Source organism: Cydia pomonella, chromosome 15 (assembly GCF_033807575.1).
Source record: "Cydia pomonella isolate Wapato2018A chromosome 15, ilCydPomo1, whole genome shotgun sequence".
NCBI lineage: Eukaryota > Metazoa > Arthropoda > Insecta > Lepidoptera > Tortricidae > Cydia > Cydia pomonella.
This window is the reverse complement of record NC_084717.1, coordinates 6,182,450-6,204,582: the sequence shown is the minus strand read 5'-3', so window position 1 is coordinate 6,204,582 and position 22,133 is coordinate 6,182,450. Positions and strand designations below refer to the sequence as shown.

The following is a 22,133-nucleotide window of genomic DNA, read 5'->3' as shown; positions in this document are numbered from 1 at the left end:
ATTTACAGTTTTTCTACCTACAACTAGTATTGTAAATAATACACATAAGTATTAAGCGTAAGCGTAAAATTACATTTAACGCTCTTTATAAGACTCTCAAAATACATAATATTAATGTTGGAATGATATAGGGTATCTGGTTACGGGATTTTCAGATTACGAAATAAAAAATGTTACTACGGAATACAAAAAAAAATGTATTTACTAAATTTAAATTAAATCAATAAACTAAGTTGCGTCTAGTTTCTGTGTGAATTTTTTCGTGAAAAACATGTAAAAATTAACCATAAAAACTAGAATCTTTGCGTTAGCTACGGCGAGTAGCACTGCAGATTTTAGTCAAACTTCTTTACTAAAATTGCCTCTAAAAAGTTTTCTTAGTCTGTTAAAATTAGCAAGCTACCTCAAACAACCCAAGTCACAAAAACCTAACTCCGTCTCATAATTCCTAATTGTGACAAAACATGATTACGCTATAATTGTTCTAAGCCGTGCCTTCCTGAATAGAGAGCTCCTTATAAGCCTTCCCAGACTATTATACACCTTAAGTAGACCAACATAGAGCCTACTTCACGTTACCAAAAGGAGGAAGTAAAGGAGGTGTTACAAAAAGAATCCTAAGTATCGGGTGGTAGGGTGTGTTTCTCTTTGTCTGTTTGTTGGTTGGGTGAAAAATGAGCAAGACTTGTTGGGATTAAAAATTATACTTCCTTTGTGTTGTCATGATTTACGGGTGTTATTGTTTTGGCGAGATTGTGGCGACGCCTAGTTGGCTCTAGGAAGAGACGTATGAATAGAAAGACTAGTAATCTCGACACAATGTTCTATCTATAAGTATATATTCTAACTTATTGGATAGTGGACATCCGTCGCTACTGTCGTAGAAGAAATTGAGAATACAAACTCTAGAATTACGAAATAGATTTTCCAGACAAAGGTCTTCAACCTGGATTTCGGAAACAGCGTATTCCCGGAAGGATTGCTAGGGTTATGCTTATATGCGTGTTGTAATTTTAATTATAGGATATGAATACGATCTGGATTAGATATGAATCGGATCTGGCAGTGTTCAAAGTGATATTTTTTAATAAAAAAATCCCATAATTATAATTAGGTTACGCCTGTTAATCTCGGGCTTCCTATAATAAATGTGTGATCGCCGTTTTCGCATAATAGTTACGGGTATCTAATATCTATCTATAACTTTACTGGTCTGCCTGATTCGATATGATAACGACTTCGCTCTGCCTTTACGGGTCGTAGGATCGGTATATAAATTGAATTAGTCGGGATGTTTTTAGTTTAATATTTTAGTTTTCAGATATTTATTTGATTCTGAGTTTGGCTAGAAATAGTAGGCAAGTATTTAAGTATCTTTTAACTTTTTGCATCTGCATACTTTTATCCTCATCTCAATAGAACTCCTTCTGAAAATTGCTTGTAAAAGTTGCTGAAGAAGAACTACGTTTTCATATCTAAAGCGTCATACGTATCCCCGAAAGAGGCTCACGAGGTAGGCTTTCACATAGAACTGAAAAAGTATCCCAAAATTTCATAAAGATAATGCTTTCACCTTGTAATTGTCCTAAACTTTATTGCGTACCTAATCAGTCAGACTAGTACCATCATTTAAACTATCAACAGCCAGAGTCCGCTCACTGCTGACCATACCGCATATTTTATGTTGACCCTTACCCTTGGTTTTCCCTATCTCAGTATCAATATTTTTCCTAACTCTTCTAAGGTTCTTGATACTTGCTCAAACGCGGTCGCCACTACAGACTGCAGAGAAGATTTTTCACATTGTACGCTGCAGGTAATTTGGTACATAGTTTAAAACTAAATAAATATTGTCTCCTACAAATATTGTAACTACCTACGTGAGCAGTGTCAGGGGAGGGCTAGACAAAATGGTCGCTCTCCAATTAGCTGACTGACTTAATGTTAGTTTAAGAATCATCATAATTTAATTACTAAAATATTGTCTAGAGTTAAGTTTCGAGCACTTGTGGTAGTGTATTTTTAATTGGACCATGTAAACATCTGCACAATTCAGTCAGCTATCTGTGGCAATAAGGTTGCTGCATACATAACGTGACGAAGGCAAGACGGGAAATTTTGTGTGCGGCGACGGAAAATGGGTTGCCAAAGTGAGAAGTGCGCCGCGCATTCTAAATTAGCCCCGTCCTGTCCCATCCGAAAATCGTGTATGCAGATACCTTTAGTTAGAGTTAGACTCACCGGCAGGCGGTCTGGAGGGAGGGGGTAGTGGCTACGGGCGCCCCCCACCCGACACTGCGCTCGACTCTTGAACAAAATCATCACGGTCAGAGCGTCACGGCTAGCGTAATGTGAGTTTTCTCGCTTCACATCTGAGTGACAAGAAACTTATGGTCCCCATATAAAACTGGAGTTTGGGAGCTGGGTCTTACAATAATCATTATTGTCAGAGCGTCACGGCTAGCACAATGTGAGTTTTCTCGCTTCACATCTGAGTGACAAGAAACATGGTTCCCATATAAAACTGGAGTTTGGGAGCTGGGTCTTACAATAATCATTATTGTCAGAGCGTCACGGCTAGCACAATGTGAGTTTTCTCGCTTCACATCTGAGTGACAAGAAACTTATGGTTCCCATATAAAACTGGAGTTTGGGAGCTGGGTCTTACAATAATCATTATTGTCAGAGCGTCACGGCTAGCACAATGTGAGTTTTCTCGCTTCACATCTGAGTGACAAGAAACTTATGGTTCCCATATAAAACTGGAGTTTGGGAGCTGGGTCTTACAATAATTATCACGGTCAGAGCGTCCCGGCAGCATAATGTGAGTTTTCTCACTTCACTTATTGGTGACAAAAAAGCTATTGTAGCCATAAAATCATATGAAGCAAGATTTTGGGAGCTGGGTCGTATATCGCACTTAGGAATTCGGATTTAAGAAGAAGCTGCCAGAGTAGGCATGCTCATACAAATATGTTTAATGACTAAGTCTAAGTTGAATGGGCTATATTTATTTTAACATAATACTATTACTTTTATCTACATTCAAATGCAATGAAAGTTTGATAAAATATCCCGTACACAATACACTGTTTTCATTGCTTTTGAGTGTTATGACTAAACACAACACATAACTTACCTGTTGCACATACATAGTATTTACTTACTTAGGTATTTACTGTTAGCTAAAGGAGTACGGATATCATTGCTTGCTATTGATACTCCGGACTATATATTATACAAATATATCCTATTGCAGGATGGTTTCCTAAGCCGAATGTTCTGTCGTTATCTATCTGGAATAGATACTCATCTCATAATACGTAAGTACATCTAACATACTAATCGAAACATCATCATTTGATTTAATTTAAAAACACAAAATCAGATCACGGTGATAAAATTAAGTCCCAAAAATAAGCTCCCTCTCCTTTTAAAAATACCCTCTCGCAATTACACTATCAATCTTCCAACCTCTTAAGGTAAGTAGGAGACCTTTAGAAGTGTGTAAAATGTTACCGTTGTAATTCGCCATGTGGATAGCATGTCCAATGAAAATTCTTCATAACTCGAGATATAGAAAAGGGGGAGTGGCAATAGCAATGGCGACTAAGTAGATGAAGATTTCGAGGCCAATTTAGATTCGAATGTAGATATTAATTATAAAACTAAAGTGTCCTGCATCGAAATATATCGAGAGATAAAGTATCTAATACTTTATCTCTCGATATAAATGATTTCATCAAATAGTCAGTGATCCCGAATTCAAAACTGCCAAGGTCCAAATCCAGGTAAAGGTATTTACAGTACATATGGTGTTACATTCCCGCACGCATGCGGGAATGAGCACTTTCCGTACATATGTCGAAACTTTAAAGACCTATATGTACTGTAAAACATTGTACAATACACGTGCGAATTGGCAATTCGCAACTCGTGTCGATCTAAAACACTCCCTTCGGTCGTGTTTCAATTTATCTACACTCGTTTCAAATTTTTCGCACTTGTATCGTAATGTACTATTATTTATTTGATGAACACAAATATTTATTTCTGAATGCGCCCCTACTAATAATAATCACAAAAAAGTAGCCTGTGCATATAAAGTAGTTGGATAGCTCGGTAGGTCAAGTATGCCCTATATTTAATGAATTCATAACATCAGGCAGGCCTCTATTATTTGAACGCCTTGCCACTCGCCCCCGGAAAACAATGGCCTCAACAAACTCACCGAGTAGCCACGGTGCGACGGTGTCGTTCTCCTTGGCGGACTTCAATATGGTCACGGGCAGGGGCAGTGAGTGCCGCACCATGGCCTCGTACAGCCCGTACTCGGCCATGATGTTGAAACGCCTCCACCACTTCTCTGTCTTGCGCCATTTCGTAAAACAAGATAGCCTTGCCAAACATACCAAGTAGCCATGGTGCGACGGTGTCGTTCTCCTTGGCGGACTTCAGTATGGTCTCGGGCAGGGGCAGCGAGTGCCGCACCCTGACCCCGCACAGCCCGTTCTCGGATATGATGTTGGAACGCCTCCAGCACCTCTCCGTCTTGTACCATTTCGTAAAACAACATTGCTTCACCAAACATACCGAGTAGCCACGGCGCGACGGTGTCGTTTTCCTTGGTGGACTTTAGTATGGTCTCGGGCAGGGGCAGCGAGTGCCGCACCCTGACCCCACACAGCCCGTTCTCGGATATGATGTTGGAACGCCTCCAGCACCTCTCCGTCTTGCGCCATTTCGTAAAACAACATTGCCTCACCAAACTCACCGAGTAGCCACGGCGCAACGGTGTCGTTCTCCTTGGCGGACTTTAGTATGGTCTCGGGCAGGGGCAGCGAGTGCCGCACCATGGCCCCGTACAGCCCGTACTCGGCCATGATGGTGGAGCGCCCCCAGCACTTCTCCGTCTTACGCCATTTCGCTCGTCGGTTCTGGAACCACACCTGAGAAAGGAAAGAAGTTTTTCAGTTCTCGTGCCTATATATACTGCCTCTGGTTCGCGTCCCGGTAATTTATGTGTATTTGTTCCTTATAGATGTTATCTATGTATGTAAGTATGTATTTTGGTACTATATAGATATAAGTATGTAATATGCATGTATTGCCTTCTGTTACTCGTATTACTCATAGTACAAGCTTTGTTTAGTTTAATATGTGTGAGATTGTCCCCCAATATGCACTTATTCCTTATATTTATATATGTAGTTTGTAGCTATTAGGAGTCGACAAGTCAAGAAAAAGAGCCAACCGTAGTAGAAATTATCCATTCTAGTAATTTCAAAGAACCATAAATGTTTATTGGGGTTTATAAACTCATATTTTCATACTTTGTAAAAAACATTGTGTAAAAAGTGTTATTTTGGATGACTTGAAGACCACCAAGTACCTACATTTGCCAAAACAGCTAATCAGCCTGGAAAACGCAGTTGTCGACCCTTATTTGGGGCGTAGGCGACATAAGGCTTTAGTTTATAAAGGCCCAATAACCAAGCGTAACCTAATAATTGACTTTCCGGTTTGGTTTTTAGATCTTAAGAATTCAGGCATGTGCTAAATTGTGTGTACTATGTATAAATTGTAACAATTTACTCGTGTTAAAACATTCAGCTCGCTAGACAAAAACTTAGTTAACTCAAAACACAATAAAGTTATAGTTAGTTAGTTCTCCCGACAGGCGGCGCGCGCGGGCATAGAAAACAAACCAATTAACCGAACAAAACGCAACTAAATTAAATTTTCAAATTCGGTGAGCCCGCTTAGGGTTGCTGGCGACAGCTTAGGGGCTGTTCCGATTATTTGTAACGTTTTGTAGTGGGCTTAGTGAATGCATGTTGGGTGTTAGAAGGATAATAATCTTAAGTGGGGGTTATGTTTAATATGTTTAAGTTACTGTCTTTATTAATTGGGTAGTTTTCTGTTTTGATTATCCTGCTGGTAAGCTAATCGTTTTTGTTAGATAAGTTGTTCTACACGATGCGATCGAAATAACTATACCTACTCGAGGAGTAAATTAGATAATAGTCAGCGAACGCTATGTAATGTAGGTACTTACACAAGTACTTGAGTATTAATTCGGCAACATCCAAAATACTGAACCGTCTTTTTGTATTTCTTTCCTAACCAGAATTAAATTATTAAAATCTCGACCTTTCCTGTTTTTTGTGGAGAGCTATTAGGTGGAGAAGCTATTACAGGTAGAAATGGACTGTATAATGAAACATGTAAATATAGTAGAAAAAATATATAATTTATTACAGCACAATAGAAAGCACGTTACATATCAATGGTCAATGAAGGATAGAGAGCTGTTTACAATCAGATCAGTAGTGTCACTGAATACATATAGAACTAAAGTTTATAATTCTTAATGTTGCTAACAACAGGTATGTTAAAAAAAAAAAACTTTCCAATCAATAGAAAAAAACAAGTACGTTTATACATACAAGAATCTCAACATAAACGCGATGTATCTTCGTACAAAATACTTTACTTCCTTCGTATTTATCAAGCAAATATTTTTAATTAATATAAACTAAGCGCTAATCTTATTGAAACATAATCTCTGCCACAAACCCGCGCGCCAGCCCTGCACTCCAAACAGTTAATTTCTAATTAAATCCGTTAATTACGCGATCCGCTGCAAATTAATACCGCCGACTGTATACAGCTGGAACAGCGTTAGGATGGTGCGGTACCTACCTATACGTTGCTGTGCTGCACATTGAGAATATGTGGTAGGAATTAGGGTTTTTATGAGTAGGAAGCTTTTGATTTATACTTATCGATTTTCTATAATGTGCTCAAAATCGAATACATAAATAGTACCCACATTTGACGGATTTATCAAGAACTTCGACAAATAATGAAAATAGTAACGTTCGTGTCCAAACCTTTAGCATAATTTATTTTTATAGTCTAATAAAAACAGTTTACGTAGTTTTGAATAAAAAGATATGTTTATTTTTATTTATTACATTTATTCCTTAGATTACCACTTACAATCAAGCCATGTTAAAAGGAGTGACATAATATTAGCATTGAGAAATTAATAAATTACAAGTATTAGAACATACCATGATAACTATACATTGGATGCTCGGCGTCGTTAGTAGACTCTAGGTATCGGTAGCTGCATGTTATTTAAAAAAAATACATTTATATTGTGTTAACTTTTAAGTATTGCGCATATTTATATTTATTAGCCATTGATTTACCTAAAGTAAATATACCATTCATTCTCCAAAACACACAATGAATCATAGAATACGCAAGGGTTAAGGAAGCGGAAACCGAACAATTACCTCTGCGGACCAATCTGGCTGATAAGATTACGGCATTATGTCGCTAGACGTGTGTGATCACAGCTTAGCTAGGCTTTCTATGATTGCTGGTTAAGCATGTTACGAGGAAAAGCAGGCCGTAATGTTGTCCTCACCTATGTAATAGATAAATAAATAAAATAGCCTGCAGATTGTCATTTGGGTCAAAATCTATTTTGGTGTGATTAAGGTTATGCGACTTTCCTATGGACATAATAATATAAATGGATTTTAAAGCCTAATTCTTAGTACTTTAACCATATCAGCATGTTAAAACCATATACTTAATAAAATGTGTGTTATGGACGTTATTGTGAAAGTCTTGGAAAAATTTAGCTCAATCATTAACTTTCGTAATATCCACAAAGAGGAGCCGGTTTTCCCGAACGTTATTGGACTATTTATTTATTTTAACTCTATTGCACAAATTTACAAAAAAAAGTACATATGGCGGACTTAACGCCTTGAGGCATTCTCTACCAGTCAACCATTGGGATATACAGAAACAGTTAGTTTGGTACAGGATTGTAAAGAGTTGATATGGAAATAGATACAGTCGAGACTACTAACTTCATACTCCTACTGTGACTAGATATTTAAACTTAGGAAATAGTTTTATATTTAGCCTTTTTCCTAATACTTACAAAAAGCTAAGTAGAACATACACAAAATTCCGTTTAAACAACAAAAAAAAAAAGATTGAGAGGACATTCTTAATTCTTTAAAAAAAAAAATTTTATTTCTTTGAAATTAGTGTTAAGTTTACTCATATCATTATTATATCCAGCTATCAATAATCAACACAGAGCAGTACTGCAAATCTTTGTACTATTTCATGAACAGAAAAATACGTAGCCACTAAAAACGTACCGTAAAACGGAATCGGTAAGCCTCCAACTATTTTCCAAATTGAACCCGAAGATAATAAATAAATATTGGACATTATTACAAAAAATGACTAATCCCCACAGTAAGCTCAAGAAAGTTTGTGTTGTGGGTACTCAGACAACGATAAATATGATATATAAATACTTAAATACACATAAAATCTTATCTCATCTTCGTTCAGTACCCTTAGTGTAAATTTATTCGATAGCCAAACGTGACGAACGCGTTTGCGTTAAGTCTCATTTCGTATGGGATTTAGAGTTTCCAAAACGTCCCGCTTGGCGCGCTGTTTCAAAATCCCATACAAAATGAGACTTAACGCAAACGCGTATGTCACGTTACGCTATCGAATAAATTTACACTAGGGGTTCAGATGTCACTATTATTTGAATGTAGTAAGTAGTTCTATGGCAAAATACGTTTATAAATGGAAGAAAAATTTCAGACAAAACCAAAAATAACCTTGATATGTATTCTTAATTAGGTATCAAACTTGTATTCGCATAAACCGAAATACTGGATGAATTTCTCCGTTAAACACCTAAGACTGCCATCGTAAGATTCAATTGTCAAATTAATCCTCTCAAGCCCTCTCCAATCAAACTAATATCGCAACGAGTCCGGAACGTCTGATTGTCACCGTTAATTGATCCGGCACCCCGGACCCGGACGGCTTAGCTTCATCCACTTACAAGATAATGGGTTTAAGGGGAAAAATAGAAACAAGTGAATCCTAATCGTTCACGACGATTAGGCGGAGATTTAGCGGCTTAGTGGATGATTGAACTTGAATGAGTCGAAGGTGGGCCGTGGTACAACGACCGTTCGGGATTAAATCAGGAGGGCCGATTTTTGTTTCCTTGTCGATATTTTTTTCGTCGGATTTTAATAAAATTTGGTGGATAGATAAGGTTGCATGTTTTGTATAAGCGCGATTCCACCGTATATCCTAAAATTCGTCGTCAGGGTTACTTGACGAAAAATTACATAAATATTAAGTGAGTATTTCGGTTAGTAGGTAGGTAGCCTAGCGATAAGAGTGTGCGACTTTCAATCCGGAGGTCGCGGGTTCCCCGGCCCCCGACTCCGGCTCGTTCCAACGAATTTTTCGGAACTTATGTTTACGATTTATATTTATCAGTCGCTTTTCGGCGAAGGAAAACATCGTGAGGAAACCGGACTAAGGCCTAATAAGTCCGAGTTTCTCCTCTGAGTTGGAAGGTCAGATGGCAATCGCTTTCATAAAAACTAGTGCCTACGCCAATTCGAGGGATTACTTGCCAAGCGGACCTCAGGCTCCCATGAGCCGAGGCAATGAGCCGGGACAAACGCTAGGAAGAAGAAGATAATCTGCTAATCTATTGTCAGATTTTATGAAATTTGGTAGGTTTAAAGACTTCCTCATTCTGGTCGGAATAAACATGAAATCCCATTATGGAACAAAAAAATATATGTACCTACAATTCTGTTGGGTTACGAAAATTGCATACGTTTTCGTAGTTCAGCTGAAGGTTTTGTAGGACATACACATACAGTCAAATTGCACTTATTTTATACAGAATAGGTAGACTACTTTATCCATCCTCCAAATTTTATCAGAATCTGTCAAAAATAATTTGTCTTTACACATTTTTTTAACACATCACATAAAAAAATATAATATTACTACTGTAGTGATATCTTAATTTTAGGTATACGGTACCTATGTGCAGCAACAACACTACACGCTGTTAACTGCATAATAGGAATGTAACATTTAAAATGAATTAAAAAAAGATACAAATGTTTGACCTACAAGTACGACCATGGAATTTTTGTGATAATATTTGTAACACACTGCCCAAATAATAAATAAATCAGGTCAATGTACCAATACCATTACTGTTGTAACAGACAAGCAATGCAAGATAACCAAAACAAAACTGTAACAACACACGCACATTCCACCAGAAACAGCGTAACATTTTCCACACACGCCAAATATCCGAAACAACCCTTCAAGTGCCGCCCTAATTACTACCCGTAATTGTTAATTTGCCGACGCGTTGGCGGCCCAGGATTTATTGACCGAGGGAACAAAGGCACCTATGCTCTGGAAACTGTGGAGTAGGAAAATGTATTTCACATTACTGTTTGACAGTCAATATGTTTTTTTTAATGATATATGAGATGAGACATTTTTTTTACCGTCTCCCATGGACATCCGCAACACAGATATTGAATTAAAGAAACCTCATGTAATAAAATTTTGCGTCATTAGAAAAACTTGTGTTATTATTTATTAGGCGGTGTCTTACCTGAGCGAATAACTCGCGAACGCGAAGCGGCGCGGCGCGGGTGAGATCAATCCTTTGACACCTATGGAAGTGTCCTACGTGGGCGATTTCCGAATGCCGTTGGGCCGCCGCGCCGCACCGCGTCGCATTCGCGAGTCATCGCCCACGTAAGCCGCGCTGTTAATGTCAAAGTTCTTGGACTTATATATATATATTACGGAGGATCTTTTCTGTCCTATATATTATACCCTCGTAAGGCCCAAGGTCCTACCTATAGGACTTATTCAGTTCGATGAAATTTAAATCATATTCAATTAGGACAGAGTTGCATTTGTTTTGTTTCGTGCAATTTTCAAACAAAATAAAATCTACTGTATTCCGTGCACTATAGGTTCAAATTCCAGTGGCAAATTTTGGATTTTTCATTTCTATGGCTGGGCCTTACGAGGATACTACTCTTTGATCTTTTCTTTGCGTCCTAATGAGACAAAAGATCCTAAGGATACTCGTATTATCGAATACGCAATGGGTTTCAGCACCTGGAAACGACAGGTACTCTGTCAGTGCATACAGGGAAGTTTCACGCATATAGCCAGATATTTACGGGATATGTAAGGGCGGAAACCGGACCCGATAACTGGTTATGCGGTTGACTGTCGAAGTATGGCATATTTGCAGATCCACCAGTACCACATTATTTTATGTAGGTACCTACTTAAACATTATTGTAGGCATGTATATAATCAAAATCCAAACTCATCATAACGCATTAAAAATCCCTCGCATCTCTCGAAAACACAAAGGCTCAGCTATAACCAGTTAATTAAACGCATACCTACATGACGGCAGCAATTTATTAGCGCCACCACACGCTCACGGAAAACGACTTATATCCCTACTAAATCTAAGGCGGTTACGCTCTTCTTTAACTTATATGGTGCATATATGGTCCAGCGTATCTTGAACCGCGGTGTGGTAGATTTAAGGTAGGTTTGGAGGTCTAGTGGCTTTGGGGGACGAAAGGTATGCGCAGTAATTCCGGTATTCAGTAATTAACCCCCGAATGGCAGAAATTTCGAACGGAACGATGATTTTCTTTAGACAAACAGATAAATTAGATGATGTGTGAAAATTTACAACCCTTGAAAATCCACGCATCCTATTATACATTTTATCTATACGTATAGGTAATGTATGCCTACGTATTCTGGGTGACGTGAATTAGCACATTCACTGCCAGCAACGCATATATGCCTCGTCAACGACATACAAATTCACGCCCCCTGACGGTAAATTCGTTACAAGTAACTATGCTTATTTTTTGTAATACAGAAATAATCTGCGATAGTCGGTAAACCGAAATCCTATCCAAAAGGACTACAAAAAGTTTACTGAGCCTGAGGCATAGCAATATGATAAATATGATAATGATAAACATATTGCAACCCAGTTTAAAATAATATTACAGAGTTGAATCTGAAAATTAAAAGGTTGGTGCAAAATTTGCACTGACTCTCGCAACTGTTCTTAACACTCTGACACAGCGATTTTGTCAGTAGAAATAGGAGGGAATTTAAAAGAATTTAGGCGCGAAGGCTTGATCTCCCATAGAAAATTTGAATTTCGCGCCTTTTTCTACTAAAAAGTTGGTTGTGTTTCAGTATATGTATTTAGATCTGAATAGAATACAGAATAGACATGTCTACTAAAAATAAATAAGTTACGAACGAAAGGACCTTTACATAAGTAAACTCAAACTCACTCCCTACATAGATAAAGCAAATTTAATGTAGAATAAGTTTTAAGCAAGCTTTGCGAAAACTTATTTATAAAAAGAGTTTATCTTAATATAATAAGTATTAAGTTTCAAGCGAGTTTAAAACTTATTAATAAGTCAGTTATGACATATATCTGCATACAGCTTATTATTAAACAAGGAAACCATTTTGATAAGGAAAACCATTTTAATTAGATATATTTTAATAACAAAATTTCCGTAAGACAGACAATATTAAATATATTCGGAAGCTCCCGATAATGCTCCTGCCTGGGCACGGACGGAGTGAAATATGTCGAGTGATTTTCGACTTAAAATACGTGAAGACCCGTTTAAGTATATTGAAGGAAAACCATGTATGGAGTGACCTCTAAGCTTACTTATTTCTCTATGCAACTGCAACTCACAACACTCATCCCGATACCCGTGAGTCCGACACCCTCGCGTGCACTACATTATAGTGACAACAGCTCTATTAATATTAACTCTGCACTAACCGCCCCACTAACAATTTTTGCGGATGGCGACCAGCAGAACGGAGCCAGCAGGCTTTTATATTTAATATTTACGTTATTGTTTTACTAAAAAATACAACAGTGTGACAGCGCGGCTTACGTGGGAGATGACTCGTGAATGCGACGCGGCGGCCCAATGGCATTCGGAGATCGCCCACGTAGGACACTTCCACAGGTATCAAAGGATTGAATTCACCCGTGCCGCGCCGCGCCGCTTCGCGTTTGCGGGTTATTCGCTCAGATAAGACACTGCCTAACGATGTACCATCAGCCGTAAAAGTTTATGGCGACTTTATCAATGAATTCATTCATATTATTCTCCGCAGCTCACAGTAAGTTTGCAACATTAGCTAAAATAACTTTCGTTACAATTGTATTGGAATCAATTTGTTTTACAATTTAACGAATTTAGTTACCTATTTATTATAAATGTATGTAGAGATTTCCTACTTTATACTAATTAAGCTTCACTTCAAGAAATCATGGCCATTGACTAACATAAAAATCTGTAGTAGGTACCTAATTGCATAATGAAAAACATTAGACTTTAGAATGATGGTAAGTTTTCGTATCACAATGTGTCCCACACACACCTTGTGTACCTAACGAATAACTTATTTTTGGGCATTAGACATCATATAATGAAGTTTTTAAAGTTTAATAGCGTGTCATGTAAAAATGCAACTAAACCAAACCGAATAAATTGTAGTTGTATTGTATGGTTGTATGATGCCATCCCTGGCGTGACGCGGACAAGGTGCTAAGTGGGGCCCCGGCCCCGGGGGACTCGACTTATCTCTCCACTAATTGAATCGACAATTGCTTGTTTACTACTTTCTATTGATTTCTGAGTACGGTTAATAACATACATATTGTTCAATAGCGCAATAGTTCTGATTTTCTATGAACATTAGTGCTTGTATCAATTTTTGTTACATTATCCTATACATACAACATTAGGGCTAAGATGGTCGGCTCTTTGTCGTTTGTCACCATGCCTGTCACGTTCTAACAAACAAGTAAGGGCGAAAGTGACAGGCAATAAAAATGGAACCATGCTGCCACCGCAGAAAGGTAAGGTAGACTAAATATGTGAAATTGGTTGGTAAAATGTCTGATGACGGTTGTTCGTCAATTACTGCTCCCACCTTGACATTTTTCTGTTTGGTCCTATGATTGACTGGTAGAGAATGCCATGATGTATTAAACCCGCCAATTGTACCTTATTTTTAATGTACAATAAAGTTTGAACTAAATAAATAATTAAAGAAAATTCAACACTCCTTCTACACTTCACATGCCTACTCACTCAGTAAAAACTTATAAAACTAGTTATATTTCTGCAACTTGTACATAGATTTAAGACTTCTCAATTCATGGAATCAAGAATGGAGTTGATTTTCTCAGATTACCTTTCGTTTAAAGTCTGCCAAAATAAGGGCTTACAGTTGGGCAATTAAAGTAGATTATTATCTATCGGGTACAATCAGATTCTTATTGCGGCGGCAGTATTGTTTTTTTTTTAACTGTATTGCACAATACATAAAGAGTACAAATGGCGGACTTAATGCCAGAAGGCATTCTCTACCAGTCAACCATGAGCCAAACCGAAAGATGTGTGTCTCAGGCGAACTTAAGCCAAGTACAAAACTGTTTCATATCATACATCTAAATGTACCTATTACTATACAAAGACTAACTAAGTAATTTATATCCTACGCATTCGTCTTATAATTATAACGCGTGCCTGTTGCCCAAAACCTTGAAAAGCGTCGATACAAACCAATCTACCGAGAGTTAAAGCGACATCGTCTAAATTGAATAATAACCTGTTAACAGTGACGTCATTGTTGGGTAAATTGCTGGCAAATTGGGAGCAGGCTACCCTATTCCCAAAACATTATATCTCTACTCTATACCGTTCGCTAGTATAACTTGACCTCCAGATCTGAGAGACCATGGTAAAAGCTTATACTGGTTATTCTCAAGTGTAATGCTCGGTATAAAATGATAAGTGTTGTGAACAGGAGGCGAGGAACGCCTCGCCTGCGTGTGATTGGTCCCGCCCCGCCGTAAGAAATGAAATTATGCACCGCGGCTTTGTATGGCTTTATGATCGCTGTTTGAATTTGGAAGTAGTTAATACGAAACAGTTACGGATATTTGTAAGACTTTCATTATTGGATTAGTGATGTAGCTGTTAACCTTTGACGCAAACAGAATGACGTTTATACGTTTAATCGGGTTGTATCATATCATCGTATGTTCGAAATATATATTTTTTCATGTATTTATTTATTTTCCATTCAATCAGCACTAACAGCTAAATCGTACGTGTTAATTGGCGTTATATTACTTAAATGAATTAATCGCTAAAAACAAAGAGAAATAGAGTTACAAATTTCAATAAGTTACAGTAAGATCTCATTGTGAAACCGAAATAAATGTCATATACTGTAATGTCATAACTAGGCACTAATGCCGTGAGTGTATTTAAAAGAATTAAAATGAATAAAAAAATAATTAAAGCAGATGTCAATTGTAGAAGTTTAAATAATAATCAATATCAATGTCACTCAAATTAATTAATTGATGATAAGTCAGTTTGTGTTTGATTGAAATATGACAAAATGATCAAAAGTGTTGGTTTAATACAGATGGAGAGAGTTTATTATATTTATTATACAATCGTATTGTTCAGCAAATAAAAAAACGTGTCGCTAAATTAAATAAGCTTTTCATCACACTTGCTCGAAAAAGATCTTATTTCATGCAGGTGTGTTGAAGGACAAAGGCCTATTTTGTTCCCCCGGGAGTTATGGATTGTGAAAAAAAAAGCTATAACTCCCTAGGGAGTTAATTCTTAAATTATGTGACTTATTCATACAAACCAAGTAGCATAAATGAGTTTTACTTTTAAAATACTGACGTTTATAATTTAATATTTTTGTTTTCGTCTAATATTATTTAATTTGATTAATTTAACAGCTGATTAAAATATTTTTACATAATTTTCAATCGTGGCTGAATGCCGAATAGGTCTGTGCCTTCGATGCCTCACCGGCCAAGAAATTACAAAATGGCGGACGAATGTTTGAAATGTCACTGTATTTAAGAATTATTTCGCTTAAAATTTAGTTTTTTCTTCGCAAGTGTGATGAAAAACATTATGTGTAACTTCGGGGGTAAGAGTATTGCAAACTCGGGTCTTTAATTCCCTCCAGCCTGCAGCTCTCGGGAATAACCACCCTCGTATCCAAAATTTCACTTACCCCCCTCGTTGGACAATGTACTATTTCATGCCCGAATTTCAAAATCGTCTACTTTCATAAAAAGTACACTTTGGAAAAAGAAAATAGTACTTATTTAAAGTAGTCAATATAACCACTAAACCATACGACATATTATAACTTAAAATGACCTAAGGAACACTGTACCTAAGTAAAAATAATAATAATTCCGTTCTTAAAACACTACAAAATATGTAGCTTTATTAGTAAAAAATTTGGTATATACATAAGTTTCATACAAGTTACTTGTATTCCTAAGTGACTTGTACCCCTCTTATATTATAACCGTCGCCTCACAAATTTCTTCACGGGGAGGAAAATCAATAACGCAGCCTCATACTTTATACTTGGTAAGTGAATTCATCCTCCTCGCTGAGCCAACTCGGCTCGGCGGACTTGGCCGGTAGTGTTGTCATGTTTCTGGCATTATTTCTAAGACAAAAATCCCGGTGACTGAGTATGGAGTTATTTTCATTTTCCATACTATGATGTATTGTATTTGTATTTCAAATTTGTATTTTGTAGTGTAGGTACTTCAAAAGTTACATGTGCTGAAAAATGTGTACATACTTGTTACATTGTATTGTTTAATGCAGACCCCTCTTCAAAATAATCTTTTAGATATTTTTGAAAATATCGTCGGGGAATAGTGCAATAGCTAACAAAGTCAAAAGAGTTCGAAATTCAAACAAGGATGTTGGACCTTACTACATTTGTTAGTTACGCGTTACGCGGTATTATAAGTACTATCCCCGACGATATGTCTACCCTACGTATATCATTAAAAAAAAACAGTATGTATTCAGATTTTGTTTCCATTTTGTTATTACCTATGTATACATATCTATTAAATGTTACCTTGTTCAGGGACTTTATAGTGCAATATTCCTAGCTAAAAATACTGGGTACATTGGTATTAATCCGCCGGTCGGGAATATTCCCGCAGTACCTACATTACATCACTAGCTGGTAGGTACACGGTACACGCAGTTAAGCCAAATATAAGAGGTTTATTTATATCATAAGCCAAATTGAATTAAAAGTGTACTGTATGAGAACTTCATGTAGTTGACATTTTCAAGTCGAATTTTCTAGGGTGCACGGGAGAGGGAGGAATAGCGCCAAGTTGTATCGTTATTTTAGAATAAAAGCTAAAATTTAGATTAAGTAAAATTGTTTTTGATAAGTTTCATAAATTACATGTCTGTAATTAGATTTCATAAACAACGGAATATGGATTGAGTTTTAAAATATATTTAGTTAAGGTAGTATGAAATTCGTTTAAAAATAATTACTATTATGTAGGTAACTAAAAAGATCAATTAAACTAGCGCTTATTTCTCAAGTAGCTTTTTGGTTTTCTACCTACATTTAATTTAATCTGCAGATGCGTTTTTCGTAAGTAACGTATAGCATTATTAACAAAATTGGGAGCTTAATTTGATACATTTTTAGTATCGACGTTATTATATTTATTAAAAAAAATAAAAAAATAAAATAAAAATAAAATAAAATAAAAATAAAAATAAAAATAAAATAAAAATAAAAATTATCAAAGATAACAACCGACCTAATAATAAGCAAACAGGGAAAAACGGAAGCCAATAAAAAGGCTCCAATTTACCACAAAAACTCATACGCAAGTCACTCCACTAACAAACGTGTTTATTGGATCATATAGAAAGGAAAATGTGCGAAATAAAAAGGCTTTAATAGTATTGAATAATATAATACTTACGCTCTTTTTATATGAGAGGGTAAAATATGATGTTATTAGAAGAGAAATGAGGCGACTTCCGACAGGTTGGAAAATAAACACGACTGTCGCGGCAAATTATATGCTGACAGCTGACGGGGCGAGCCACGAGCGGGAGCGGGCGAGCAAGCGGATGAGACCACATGGTATAGAGGAAGGTTAGGTTGGTCGACTTAGAAATACAAATTAAATTTTAGTTTAATCTCTTTTTGCTAAATCTCAACTTTTTAGTGCTCTTTTCTAATGAGTGTCAGGACTTAACAAATACTAAAGATATCGAACTTAATGAAATATATTCTTCACATTTACTACCACATACTGCAACATGTGAAATATTCTCAATGAATTGGCTTGGTTCCGAGGAGAAATAAAACACAACCTATTTTAATTATGAATGAGAATGAACTTAGTTACAACGTACAACTTAATGCTTAGTGAGATCAATATAAAAAAATAGCGTTTAGCTTTAATAAAACTTATTAAGTCTATAACCTGACTTAGTTTTTTAAATTAGCGAGTAAAAGTAACTGAGTATAATTATATTTATTTTTAACTAATCATACTTGTGGAGTATTCCATTCTCCATATCGCCATTTCTTTTAACTTAAACCTCATCGACAGCTGCGCTAACTAGGCAACTAGCGAGCGTGAATAAGCGATTTCGGGCAATCGGCATCGGCACGAGTAGGGAATGCAATCTTGGGCCAAGATTGACCATTCAAGATCTTGGAGTCTCTTTTCGGAATCAAGATTGGTCAGTTCAAGATCTTGTCAAGATTCGGGTCAAGATCTTGGTCTCGAATCAAGATTATCGGGATTATTCCAGATTGAGCAGAATAATTAAAAAAGGTGTTATTTTTGAGTCAAATTCTGTAAATTGAGAGTAACCAGTATTTTTGGATTATTTTATATAATTGAGTATACTTTTCAAAGTAAACAACTTTCCATGAACACAATAATCAACGTTTATTTCAAAAATTAACAAGAAACAATCAAGATTTTAGTGACTATAATAATAAATGCAATACATTATTGCATTTATTTTATTTTAATCATTAAAATGTTGATTGTTTCTTGCCAACAATGCAATGAGATCATAATTAGTATAACCTATAAATGAAATTAAGAGCAAAAAACATTAAACATTTTGAAAATAGCTTCTCAAGAAGCATAATACACTTAAAGTGTCATCACCCAATCGGCACCGTATATCAGTGGCTAAATAGCCCGCGGCTGAAAAGGCCCTTTCTGCCTCCACGCTAGTACGTTTCACGTATGACGTTTCACGCGCGATCTGTCTGAAAATCTTGAAATCTTGTTACAATCTTGGTCTATTTTGCCAAGATCGCGAAAGGGATTTCAAAATTCAAGATTGATGGCCTTCAAGATTGAATCTTGGAAAATCACTCAAGATCTTGGTGGAATCTTGATCTTGCAAGATCAAGATTGCATTCCCTAGGCACGAGTAATTGCAGGAATATCACTCCAATACGACATACATCCGTATAACTCTCCTATACAGGCACTATTCAGCACTTATCTAACTAACACGAGCTGTGGCGTTTTTAAAACGTTAATTGATGACCTTTTAGCTCGGTAGTATTTAAATTGATTATACCACATACCATCGTATAATTTTAATATACGAGCATTACGCCCGACAGATCTAATCAGATGTCTAGCTAAAACGATCGCTACAAAGCTTTTAAAACGTTTAATTGATGACTTTTATAGTATAAGTGGATTGACGTACGTTTTTCATTTAGTTTCTCTACCGATTATATTAATATATACAGGTACAGGTACAAGCAATTCGATGTCTGTAATACCTTGTTCTAGATCGTGTCATTCACGTCGACGCGTGCCTAAATTCATAATGTCATGTTATTAAAGGTCAAATTTGACAAATCTGGTCGTCATCGTGGATGACACGAACTATACAGTGACATCATCTTTACAAATGTCAAAAAACTCTTAATTTTATTATTGATTTCAAAAACATGGTAATATAAATATTACAAAATCTAGTTCTTAGGTCAAATAAGCACTTTTCATAGCTTTTGCTTAAGTATATAAAACTTCGCAAAGCTAGTTTTTAGTTAGATTTATTATATTATACACATCATTTATTATTTTATTACACGACTGTTGTGGATAAATCTTAATTCACATAAGTACTAAATTAGCAATCACAAAATTTCGGCATTGGCCGAAAATGTATCCTCAGTTAAACTACCTAAATTATACAGTGTTTTCAAAACATATCTAGTATTACTTATGGTTAATAACCAATGAATTCAGCTTCCTAAGACTGAATCCTGGTTCGAAGGGATATGTTTTTACTTACTCCATATTTGCAACCGGAGTTCCGTATCCAATCATAATCAGTCGGACTCTGCAATAGTTGGACTCGGCTCAATGCGGTATTAATACGGATTATACGCCGCCGGATGGTTATCATATTGGTTTTTAATGAATTAATTTATTTCCTTTTGAGGTACGCAGAAATTTGTCTACTAAGGGATTATGTACGTTGATTGAGTCGGTGTGTTGAGCGAAGTGGATGGGCAGAGTTTTTATAGGATTATAAAGTAATATCAGTAAACTGCTCCAAGCTCTGAAGAAATAATGGGAATTTGTACCTTATGTAACTACAGCTCCGGGGTTTTTTGAAGGTTACAAATTAATAAAATGATAACATCATCATTCTTTAACAGCATATTATTAAATACTTTAGACACTATTAATAAAAAAAATGTGGTATATTACTAATTTGTTTTACAAAAGTTATCAAATTTACATTATTGAAAAATACTAATACTAACAACCGTTGCATATTTTAAGCTATTGTAAATGTACAATAAGCTCTTTTTTCAAAACGAACCATGTCAGACGTCTTCCTTGTCGTTAACAATATCCAAACATCCCACCCATTCTTAATATACATATACAAAAAAAAAACTATTATAATTTGACCTCTAACTTGGTTTTAATATTTTAATAAGTCAGGTAGTAATATACTGGTCATATGACTAAGTAGCTGTATAGTTTTGTGAATTGTAGAGACAAACAGTGGTAATATAGCGTGGAATGTTACTCTACACTTGTGCCAACATAATCAGCCGGGTATTGGACTAATTCTTACATTGTCGACAATGTTTGAAGAGCCTGGAGTGTTTACTTTAGCAGACGTAAGATTTGGAGATCGTTGAAGGTTGTTAGAATTAATGAATTCTTAACTAAATAACATGTTCAATACGTAATAATTGTTGTAAATTAGCAGTACGAGTAAATTAATAACACTATTACTTTTTGTGAAGAAGAAGGTATCTAGTCGTTTTCATCCGTTAGACAATGGAGTAGGTAATAATAAAATATCTAATGAATATCAAAATTATGTATTATTATGAGAATAAATTGAAAAGTAAACATCTACAATAAACCGCTTAAAAATAATATTAGCAGCGGAGTCTCAAAAAATATCACCAGACTGAATTTTATGTATTTCGATAAGTCATTGAAATATTATAACGGGAAACAAACATACAATGGTAGAGTACATAAACATAACCGAGGTAAACGTGCCCTGCGGCGCGCAGCCTGACGCATTACTGTGCGCAAGAGCATGACACCGGCCATGTTGGATTGTCTGTTTATGTCAAATTACGCGTTGCAGTGTGAATGCAGTGGAACGAATCGCTACAGGCCAGAAAGGTATGAAAAACATCATAGCCCCGTTTTGTGCATGCTTGTAACTTGTTAATATAAGTGAATAGCTCTTTCTGGTAAACTTAATAAGCTTTCATGAAATGGGATTTAAGACTGACAAGAAAAGATGGTAAATAAATGAAATTTAACGCAATGCATACCTATATGTTTATGGATGTCTGAATTCTAGGAAGGGCTGTTTACTTAAGTAACATTGCATATTTTTAAATCTACAGTTATAAAAATTATCCACATTATTCATCTTTGTCAATTCATCAAGAACATTGTAAACAAAATGGGATTAAGGAAGTTAAATTAAATAAAGATTACGTGTATTGATGTTTTTACACCGTACATATTTACTTAGCATCCTAATAAAACACCTTTTATCATTTAAAAAAACCTTCGATAATCACTCGACTCTCCTAACTAGGTAATCGCTCGTAAATAAATATTATTCGAAGCGATCGGGCCCTAATGTAACACTTGGTAACGCGGGCCACACGCGAGTGCCCCAACTTGGCTCGCCCACTTCTCGGCACACTAATAAATTACGAATTCATTTTCTTTCAAAATAAAACTTGACATTTCGAGATGC

The 22,133-nt window shown here is 36.1% G+C and overlaps 1 protein-coding gene across 2 annotated transcripts in view; it reads right to left on the bottom strand.

Moving 5' to 3' along the window:
• The window catches only part of LOC133525645 (visual system homeobox 2-like), a 139,610-nt gene that overhangs the window by 14,999 nt on the left and 102,478 nt on the right, over window positions 1–22,133 (bottom strand). For both annotated transcript variants that reach the window (XM_061861971.1, XM_061861972.1), the window contains one exon: window positions 4,775–4,949. In XM_061861971.1, coding sequence (XP_061717955.1) covers window positions 4,775–4,949 — 175 coding nt within the window. The remainder of the gene's footprint in view (window positions 1–4,774; window positions 4,950–22,133) is intronic.